The sequence below is a fragment of the Symphalangus syndactylus genome, chromosome 9, assembly GCF_028878055.3.
Source record: "Symphalangus syndactylus isolate Jambi chromosome 9, NHGRI_mSymSyn1-v2.1_pri, whole genome shotgun sequence".
Taxonomy (NCBI): domain Eukaryota; kingdom Metazoa; phylum Chordata; class Mammalia; order Primates; family Hylobatidae; genus Symphalangus; species Symphalangus syndactylus.
In genome coordinates, this window is record NC_072431.2 from 39,211,627 (window position 1) to 39,222,721 (window position 11,095).

General features: G+C 38.2%; 1 protein-coding gene across 2 annotated transcripts in view; it reads left to right on the forward strand.

Annotated features, from left to right (window-relative positions):
* The window catches only part of FAP (fibroblast activation protein alpha), a 72,882-nt gene extending 70,313 nt beyond the window's left edge, over positions 1-2,569 (forward strand). For both annotated transcript variants that reach the window (XM_055291952.2, XM_055291953.2), the window contains 3 exons: positions 32-104; positions 367-440; positions 2,177-2,569. In XM_055291952.2, coding sequence (XP_055147927.1) covers positions 32-104; positions 367-440; positions 2,177-2,278 — 249 coding nt within the window. In that variant the 3' untranslated portion in view covers positions 2,279-2,569. The remainder of the gene's footprint in view (positions 1-31; positions 105-366; positions 441-2,176) is intronic.
* Positions 2,570-11,095: the final 8,526 nt, after the last annotated feature.

Below are 11,095 nucleotides of genomic sequence, written 5' to 3' on the forward strand. Positions count from 1 at the left end.
ACTAAAATGTTAATTTTTTTCTCTTTTCCAGAATTCAACTGTGATGGCAAGAGCAGAATATTTCAGAAATGTAGACTATCTTCTCATCCACGGAACAGCAGATGGTGAGGTTTAAGCAAGACTCTTACACATAAAAATACTGAGCCAGCATCACTTTGTTTAAGAAACATTAAGCATCCTCCTATGCCTATGCTCAGGGTCAGTACCTAAGAGTCAGGGACATTTCCATATCTGAGTGTGATTACTCACTGCTGACAATGTCAAATGCATGACTAGATAATTGTTGGTGTTCATTTCCAGGCAGTACATTGTCACTCTATGCTTTCTGGTATTTAGCAGCACTTTAACTCTCTCTCTTTGTTGCAGATAATGTGCACTTTCAAAACTCAGCACAGATTGCTAAAGCTCTGGTTAATGCACAAGTGGATTTCCAGGCAATGGTACATAATTTTGTTTTGCTCATGTTCATGGCCTTAGACCCTCAAGCTAAAAGGAGGGGTTCATATTTTTATTTTTTTTTAACTTTTAAAATGAAATCTGACAAAGAGGCTGCAGGATAGAGTAGGCAGAACATTAGCAAATGAATCTTGGATCTTTCTTTAACTCCTGAAGGACCTGAGGCAAACCAGATCACCTCTCGTGTTCCCAATTGAGTCATGTAAAATAAAGGAGTTCACAAGATTAAATTATCTTCTTGTTCAAACATCCAGTAGTTCTGAAATCCTGTGTGAATAAGTGCAACTATATGCTTAGAGTCCCTGCAAAACCTGAGCATCCTTAAACAGCTAAAAGATTCTGTTTGTTCAGTAAGAAGCAGTTGCAGAATGTCATCACAAACCTCCAAGGCTCCCTGAAATCATATGGCTCCATTTGGGGTTAGAGAACTTTTCGCCTGTGTATTCTCATCCCCTGGCATACAACCTGGCCTATCACAAATGCTCAGCTTCTTACTGAGTGAATGAATGAATTAGCTAAATGTAAAATCCAGGTTGCTTGAGGAATGAGAAATGGAACCAGAAAAGAAAATAAAGTGAAAGCCAAAGTTGGGGGCGGGGCGGCATTCTTGGTAGCTACCTTTTCCTCTCACAAATGCTCCCTCAATGCTTAAATTGAACAAGAACCCCGAGAAGGAGACCCCCATCTTTTCAACATTTGTTTTAAAAAAGTGTACTGGCTGGGAAGGAAATGGGGGAGGGGGTATAAGAAGAAGTTGGTTAGGGGGTACAAAAGACAGTTAGACAGAAAAAAATAAGTTCTAGTATTTGAAAGTACAGTAGGGAAATTATGGTCAATGATAATTGATTATATAATTCAAAATAGCTGGAAGAGAAGAATTATAATTTTCCCAACATAAAAGGAAATTTGTTTGAGGTGATGGGTATTTCAGTTATCTTGATTTGATCATTATACATTGTATTCAGCTATCAAAATATCACTGTACCCCCAAAAGATACACAACTATTATATATGAAATTTTTAAAAATATACAAAGAGTGAGGTGAGCTTTTTCTGACCTTTTTTATTGTGATCCCCAAAGTAAATTCAACTTAGTAAATATATATTATTACATCGTGATCACTGCTACCTTTATTCAGTGAAAGCAATAATCTTGGTGGCATCCCTCCAAGAGTGAGGTTTAAAGTTATAATACTATCTTTCACTTTTTTAAAATGCTATTTTTAACTCCTATAAAGGGTATTTATGGCTATATATGAATACATTATATTGTGGATTTTCTGCAACAGAGAGGAATTAGATTCACAGGCTGAAAGCCTCATGGAATTTTTGAGCTACAAGGAATTTTAGGGAAAATCAACTCCAACCCCTTTGTTTTTCAAATGAAGAAACCAGACTCCAAAGAAGCAAAATAACAGACCCAATGCATCACTTCTGGTAACTCTGATTCCTGATCCTGATCTTCCAGGATGCTGGATGATGCGAGATCTCAGCCACTGAGATCTAAAATATGTTTAAAGCATGTGAAACAGTAGTGGAGGTTAACAAAAGCTCTTCCTGCTATAAATATTTACATGTAAGCTATTTTATTTATTTGAGTGTTCTTAGATAGAATTTCCCCATAATAGAAAGATTATCGGTCCTGAGAGCACAAAAAAGTCCAAGCTAAATGCATTTTGTGACTGCAGGAATAAAACAAGCTTCTTTCTTTGTGTTTCAGTGGTACTCTGACCAGAACCATGGCTTATCCGGCCTGTCCACGAACCACTTATACACCCACATGACCCACTTCCTAAAGCAGTGTTTCTCTTTGTTGGACTAAAAACGATGCAGATGCAAGCCTGTATCAGAATCTGAAAACTTTATATAAATCCCTCAGACCGTTTGCTTGTTTTATTTTTTATGTTGTAAAATGCTGGTATAAACAAACGAATGTTGTTCTAAAGGCTGTTAAAAAAATGATGAGGACTCAGAAGTTCAAGCTAAATATTGTTTACATTTTCTGGTACTCTGTGAAAGAAGAGAAAAGGGAGTCGTGCATTTTGCTTTGGACACAGTGTTTAATCACCTGTTCGTTTGAAGAAAAATAATAAAGTCAGAAGTTCAAGTGCTATTGTGTTGTCTGTATTCATTGATTTCAGGTTCCAGGTTTTATCACAGAAAGAAGTGTTTGTGCAAAGCAAGTGCATGAATAATATTAGGGTGGTCATGGAGGAGAAGAATCTAGAAGTGGTTTTGGATTTCTGTCATGAGAACTCCAAATACTGGAACCAACAGCTCAGAGTAGGCAAAAGCATTGTTCAGAAAATGCAAGTGAATCACTTTTGAGATGTTTGCACTCTATGCTGTCCCTCCAAGAAATGTTTATTACATTTCTCCCAGAAGATTTCTTCAACATTGCCAAAAGCATTTGATAAAGATAAAGTCAGACTTTTGAATTCAGGCTCCTTTTAAAAAATGCTTCTAATTTGGAAGTGTTCCTATTTTGAATCCATTTTTAGAATTAGTAATGGTAACTGCTTTCAGATTGCTAACCCATAACCAAATCAAACCAAACAAAAATAAATAAATAAGTAAATAAAATGACAACAATAGCTAGAGAGGAAAATTTTATATCTATGAGGTTTTTCTGAGGTTTTAGTTCTACATTATAAAGTTCATTTTGAAAAAAATAGCTGTAAGGCCTACAGTCCTAAAGCAATGCATTGCCAGTTACTACCACCTTCAGTTAGAAACTACTGGTGACCTGCCATCTCTGTGATTGCCTCAGAATTAAAAGATCCATACCAGGTCACCAGAAGATATTTATTGAATGAATGTTGGAAGTATCCACCACACTGCTGTCTAAGGGATTTTTCATTGTGTAACCCCCAGCACTGGATTGCCCTGGGTAATTTCTCCCCATCCCTAGCTTGATACCTTCTTTCCAGTTGCAGGTTGAATCCCCTCATGCCTTATACCCAGAAGAACCAATCCTGGCCTGGAACACTACAGCAGGAAGACCACAAAGAGCACAAATGCAGTCTTCTCTAGAGTTTTCTGACTTATTCCAATTCAGCATTGTTTCCACCTCAGCTTTCAGAAATCATTGCCCCTAACTCAGGCCACATAGCTCCACCTCACACGTCAGGAAGGGATGTTTTGTGGTGGTCAGGAATTCTGGACAACAGCTTCCCAGATTCAGGACTGGCCACAGACCCTCTTTTCTTCCTCCATGCAATGGCTGTTGCCCTGAGGACCAGAGTAAGCTACCACCTTCTCTCTGTGTTCTGCGCACAGCAGCCTCTGAAGCAAGCCCAAGAGATTTTCTCACAGTTTTCTCATCATTCACTCTCTCCATCTAGGGAGAGAAAAATAACCAGTCATTTTCTAATACTCTATCTAGGGATACCACAGGGTCATTACAAATAGAAAGAACAAAAATCCTATTTCTCCAACTTATTTTCTGCCTTTGTGACCTTTGCGAAACTGGATTCTAATATCGATCTGCAGTAAGTGGTCTCCAGCCTCAGGCCTTTGCTCCCACTGCCACAGAGGGAACTGCTGAGACAAAACTAATAGTGTCATTTTCCCACTTAGAACCCTTCGATGATTCTCCATTGCCTAAAAAATAATATTCAAAATCAGCATGACACAGAGAGCCCTTGACGATCTGTCCCCATGCATATTTTCCAAACCCTTTTCCTGACACCAGCTTCTATGGACCCTTAGATTAAAATTAGATAAAATTACAATTCAGCTCTTCAGTCCTACTTGCCACATTTCCCTGCTCAGTGGCCACATGGTTAGTCAGCACCATATTGGACAATGTCGATGTAGAACATTTTCATTATCACAGAAAGTGCTGCTGAACACCCTAGTGCTACCTTAGAGAAAATCTTCCTAATGCTACCCTAGAGAAATCTGCACCACCCTTGTCTTGGAATGTGGCATATCACAGAAACTCACCAATTGTTGAATTAATGAATGCCTTTGTGTTCATGGAAGATTCTGGTTTTCCACATTACTGTTGATGAAGCCTTCCCTGACCCCCTCAGGTAGAATCTCCCAGGTCTTCCTCAAAACTCTAAATATGTTTTCAGTTATTTATTCATTCATTCATTCATTCAACAAACATTTACTGCGTCTGATTGTATATCAAACACTGTGCAAGACTTTGAGGATGTACTAAGAGCAAGGCAGCAACTTGCATGGCAGTTTTTTAAGTGTTCACCTTTCATACAGCTTTATTAGATTCTTATTTTGTCTAGAAAGATAAAAGGTACATGAAGTACAAAAGGGAGAGATTTTAAGTAGAAAATGCCAAGCTAAAAGAAAAATTTAAAAATATCTTGCCTTTTCTATCTGTAAGAAGCTGGAGTATAATAATAATTATCATTTACCACATTTTATTCTTGGATATGAGACATGGAAAAGGGGGTATCCCAATAGCCTAATTAAAGCTGCAAAGTATAATTATCCTTCACACACAACAAACAAGATTTTCATTCATTCATTCACTCATTCAGTGACTGCAATTGCAAGCCACTATTTTAGGTACTGTAGGTAAGACCTCCCCCCAAAAAAAGTCTAGTGGAAGAGGGAAGCCATAAAACAATTAATTTCTAAACATTATTTCAAATTTTAGTCCCACACGGCTGGCCTGAGAGCTATTTTTAAAGGTTTCAAAATTCTAGATGACCATCAAATATTTCTTAGAGTAAATAAGAAAAAAAGAAGCAAGCAAATGAGTATTTGGTTAAATTTAACACGAATGAGAGAACTTTTATTGGAGTTTTAAAAATGTTTTTTAAAACCTACCCTTATTTATAAAATGCATTATTTATTTCCTTAAGAAAACATTTATTGAATACCTATGCCGTGCACAGTAGTATTCTGGGTACTGCAGGGGTTACGAAGATGAATATCTATAACAATTTCTCCATTTCTAGACTGTATCAGTAAAGGCGACTTAACGAATCTGATTTTCCCAACATTTGAGCATTTTTCAGAAACTGACAGATCTTTATGCAAATGTTGTTGCCAAGCTGTTTGTAATGGTGAAATTATACTTTGACAGTAACTCTTTAAAATATATTAAACCCAGCTAAGGTTTTTTTGGAAATGTTGCCAATTAAGTGACTTTAATGAGCTTCTTGATGGTAATGTAATTAAAATTCAGATGTTCTAATTGTAAAAAAAAATAGTTCTGGGAAAGCTAACAGTAAAATAAGCAAATGTAAAATGAATTGGGGCTAATTTAAATGGTGATAATGTGGTCTTCTGAGAAGATTCTACCAAAACAATGCTTTCAATTATGCTGTTTGTAAAGAAGAAAGAAGGCACCTAACAGAGATTTTGAATTTATCCAATAAAGCAGATATTTTGAGTTTATCCAATAAGACAGATTGAAAAATTCTGAACACAGTAAATCATTCTCAGTCTGTGAAGGGGAACTGCTAAAACACTTCCTTGGCATTATGGACAGGTACTTTGGCAATTCGAAGTGGAATAATTTTTAATTCAGGAAGAAATAAGTGCTTAGACCTTACCAAGCTATTCATGGGGAAAACGATCTGGCTTCTAGCATAAGCCTCTAATGACCACCTGCTCAGATTACTGGCATGCAATACTAACATGCTAGTCATAAACACTTCTTTTGACACACAGGTAACATCTTTGGCAAGTTAGAGCAGTCTGATTTTATTCCATTGGTTTCTAATTAATACTCCATTTTTACTTACTTAAAACATTGTATTGACAGTATATATTTTAACAGATACTTGTTGGTTTAGCATTCCATCTTTTACTCTGTGGTTATAGAGAATCAGTATTGTGTGAACAAGAGAGAGGTACAATCAAGGTAAGGCCATGCCCCAATGGCTTGACAACTCATCTTCCCTCTTTCATATTTACTATTTGTTGACAAGCAAAGATAGGAACATCTTTGTTAGTCACTAATTTTTAGGGCCAGGAACTTTTGTCACTGCTACAGCAGGTGAATTTTTGAAATAAGTGTCATAATGAAACAGTAGAATATTAAGAAGTGATTTGTATGTTAAAAAACTACTACCCATTCGCAAAATTAGGCTTGTTATTGAAACATCCTTTTAGATATCTATGAACACAACAGAACATTTTAGATATGTGATAAAATTTCCTTATACCCTACTGGTACTACACTAAATTTCCAAATTTGAGAAATGATCATTAAAAAGTGAAGATGCTTTAATATATACACAAGTGCTTTGTACATCCACAGGAAACAATGCTGCTCTCTAATTTCCTTCAGAAGATTAAAGCAATACTTTGCAATGTTATAAATTTCTTTCTTTCAAATGAAATACAACATAGCTCACTTGTCAATCTTGTAAACAGAACATGTTCACTACGGCTCATTTCAGGGGCAGCACTGTAGTGGGTAAAGGAATGGAGGTTAAAATGAAACTATCTGGTTTGAATCCCAGTTCAGTAATATATAAGCTGTGCAACTTTGGTAAATTTTCATAAGTTATCTCTGTTTCAGTTTCCTCATATATGAAATTGAGATAATAGTGGTTCTTACCCCACGGAATTGATTGTTGTTTTAAAATAGTTATGACTTGTAGAGCAGTGTCTGACATATAGTCTTTTGTAGCTGTTTGTTAGATGCATAAAATGAACTACTTTTTAATGGTTATTTTCAATAAACTAATTCTCAAGAAATTAATAGCCTCAGTCGGAAGCCAATAGTTTCCTTCCCATAACGTGGAATGTAGTATAAGTGTCCTCGATCATTTATACATGAGTCTTTATTTCTAAAACAAGGTGGCGTTTTAGGAATAACCAATATTGAAGTCGTGCATATCCAAGGAAGTTCATCTTCCTTGGTACTTATCTTAAATGAGTTGTTCATCCTTGTATCTCACTCAACACCTGTCTAAGGAGTCTAATATTTGATAGCAGTGATTGAAACACCTTTGAGAAAGACAAACTTCCAGGGCAATGTGTGGTTGAAGGACACGGGCAGTAAATTTACCCACCTTCCTGTGAAGCCTGCAAAGCACCACAGTGGCCTCAGAGCCCCATCCTCTCTGGCCCTATCTCCACCGCTCTCTCATCACCTACCAAAATACAGCCACCCTGGTCTCATCTGTGGATTTTGTGTAGGCCAAACTTATTTCTGTGCTAGGGTCTGGAACATCTTTTCTCAGTTTTTCACTTGGCCGTCTCCTTCTCATTTGGTTTCAGCTCAGGTGTCATTGCCTCAGAGGGAATTTCCCTGATCATTGGATTTCATATTGCTTCCGCCACAGCCATAGGCTTCCAACCACATTATTTAATCTTGTTTCCTTGATAGCACTTAGAAGCATCAGAAATTCTTTGATTTACGTTGGTGCTGGTTGTTCCCTATTTCTCCCATTCAAGTACAAGCTCCCTCTGAGCAGAGAGCTTGTCAATTTTTTTTCACCTCTCTGCCTCCAGGATCTAGACAGTACCTAGAATAACGTAGGAGGACCTCAGTCAATATTTGCTGAATGTATCCTCACATTCTGTGGATGAGAGAGCCCATGAAACTGGAATCCTGATGTGTAATCTGGCAGTGGGTACAGATCATGCCCTTTCTGAAACTTAGTATATAATAGGAACTTGCCGTTGTCCTCCCCAAAGCAAAGAGAAAGAAAAATCCCTGAGCAGCAGGTGTCCCGGTCAGGAGAATAAGGTTAGGGAGGACATGAATTTTAGCCAGAGATCTAAAAGAAGTTTGTCTTTGCAACAAAAATAATTTGGATTAGGAAATGGAAACACAGCCTACTTCACTGTCCTAACTTAGATACTTGCTGCCTCTAGATGAATCACCACCGGGACACTGCAGGCTGAGGAAGTTTGGCACAAATGTTCAGGCTGGAAAATGACAAATAAATATCTGGAATGTGATTGATTACCCTAGCAGCTTTTATTTTAAAAACAACACTAGTTTTTAAAAATATATTTTGCTTAATAAGTATGTTTCAAGTACTAGTGGTTTCTTTTACATTATAAAACAAGGATACCCATGCTTATTCTGTTTCTGTCTCCTGATCAAATTATATGTTCAAACCCTGAAAGTTTGGTTGGTTGGTTTAGTTGGTTCTTTTAAATTCAGATTGTAAACTTGGAGTCATGAAAAATAAATCAGTGAAATATATCTTGTAAAGGTCGTGCATTTTAGATCATATTTTTTAGTTGATCATTCAACATGGGTGAACTGAACTTCCTAGTATCCCATTGATGCAACTGAATGTAGTCCTGTGCACCTGCAAAGTTGCCAAACAGATTCAAGAGAACTGAGTTCTAATTCTTGTAACTCGGGCAAGCACCTTCTCTTCCTGAGATTCAATTACTCCCTGTATGCCACAGGTACTGGGCTAGATCCATGGCTTTCAAATCACATTTTGCAAGCTCTAATAATTCTTCTGTGTCCCTTTAGGGCATAGTGCAAAGCAATTCCTGATCCCTAAATCATCTTCCACAATCAGAGGCCTGTAGATTAAATAATAGGAGTCAATCCTGTGTTTTCATTTACTATTTTCTCCCCTGGATCTCAACATCTGCTGGGATTACCGTGGTTTCTCTCAATATGGAGGTCTCATGGATCTCTTCTGAGGCCAGATTTATGGGATTGGAGTGGGAAATATTTGGTTGGATGGCAACCATAGATTCCTTAGAAACACTGAGGTTGAAGTGTTGTCTCTAACTACTTAGGCAGTAAAAGTGAGGGCAGGGACCCATCATGGCACCTTGTTTGATGGTCATATGAAAAAAGTTTTTTATTTTATTTTATTTTATTTTATTTTATTTTATTTATGAGACAGAGTTTTGCTGTCATCACCCAGGCTGGAGTGCAATGGCATGATCTCGGCTTACTGCAACCTCCGCCTCCTGGGTTCAATCAATTCTCCTGCCTCAGCCTCCCGAGTAGCTGGGATTACAGGCACCCACCACCACGCCCAGCTAATTTTTGTATTTTTAGTAGAGACATGGTTTCACCATGTTGGCCAGGCTGGTCTTGAACTCCTGACCTCAAGTGATCCACCTGCCTCGGCCTCCAAAGTGCTGGGATTACAGGAGTGAGTCACCATGCCCGGAAGTAACATTTACAAAGGGATTGCCATCACCATCACCATCCAACATCTTATTTCATAAAACTTATTTTATATGAGTTAAATTGATAGCCGAAAATCTTGTATTGGATAAATGTAACAGGAGTCTTGGAGTAGAGCTCCCAATCTCAAGAACCACTGAGTCCAGGCAGGTGATCAGAACAAATGAAGCAAACCAAGAAACGGGTAAAGGAGATTCCTGGTAAATTAAGGCTGGGACTCTAATGAGCTGGTGACTGCACTAAAGGGATAACAACTACTGGCTCAAACTGCTGCCACTGGAAATATGGTGTTGCCAGACATTGTGATTTTTGTCAAGAGAAACCAGAAAACTAGATTTTTAAATGTAAATTCCCTCTCAATTTTGAACCCTTGACAACTAATTTATGAGTAAAGGAAACTCATCTGGGTGCCAGATTGGGGCTGTGGGTATCAATTTCTATTTTAAGGAATAATTTGATTGCTTTCTTTTGGATGTGAATCGTATACCAGGTGCACCGTATATATTCTTCCATTTAATTTTTGAAACTCTGTAAATTAGAAATTAAAATATATGTATTTCTGACTAGGAAAATGAGGTTTAAGTTACAGTACTCACCCAAGATTCCATATATCCAGGTCAATTCAATTACTCCCTGTACGCCAACTGAATTGGCACACAGGTTCTGTACCACGGTGGCAGTACCTCTTCTCAGGTATTCTAGAAGAAATATGTGGAATGCCTTTTCAGATAGGTTTGTTACCTATTAATGTCATTAATCAAATAATGAATATATAATGGAGTATAAGTAAACACAACCCTTATAGCAGGTCCTTATAAGCCATTATTAGAATTTAAGTACACATAATGAAGTCACCATTAAGTGACTGCTAAACAAACATTTGAAGGTTGCTTTTGAAGCTGAAGTTTTGTGCCTCCCTCTGTAACTTAATAACTTCTACAGGGTCTACATCTTGTTTCTGGCCCCAGCAAAATTGTGTGTGTGTCCAGACAAGCCAATCAATATGCAGATCCAGTTCATGACTGAACTCTAAATGGCGTTGGCTTTCCAGTCTTCCCATGGCCTCTCCTCCACTCGTTGCTGCTGCTTCTTGATGTCTTCTCACCAATGTGAACCCTGCACTGTGTCTTCCCACACTTGCTCTCCTGCCAGCTTCCACACCATGACCGTGGAACTACAGATGGGGCAGTGTGGTGGGGGACACATGCAAGATATCACACAGGGATGGTCCCCAAATTGGCATCAAGTGTGTCATGCCAACTGCACCCAGGCTGCCAAAGCAGAGGCTCCAGAAATAAGGAACAACGAGTGTGTAAACCTGAGGCTTTATTCCTCTAGATTAAGTCTTTAGAAGAACGAAAAAGTACAATTTAGAAGATTACCGGTAAAATGTCTCTACTAAAAATACAAAAAATAAGCCGGGCGTGGTGGCGGGCGCCTGTAGTCCCAGCTACTCGGAGAGGCTGAGGCAGGAGAATGGCGTGAACCCGGGAGGCGGAGCTTGCAGCGAGCCGAGACTGCGCCACTGCACTCCAG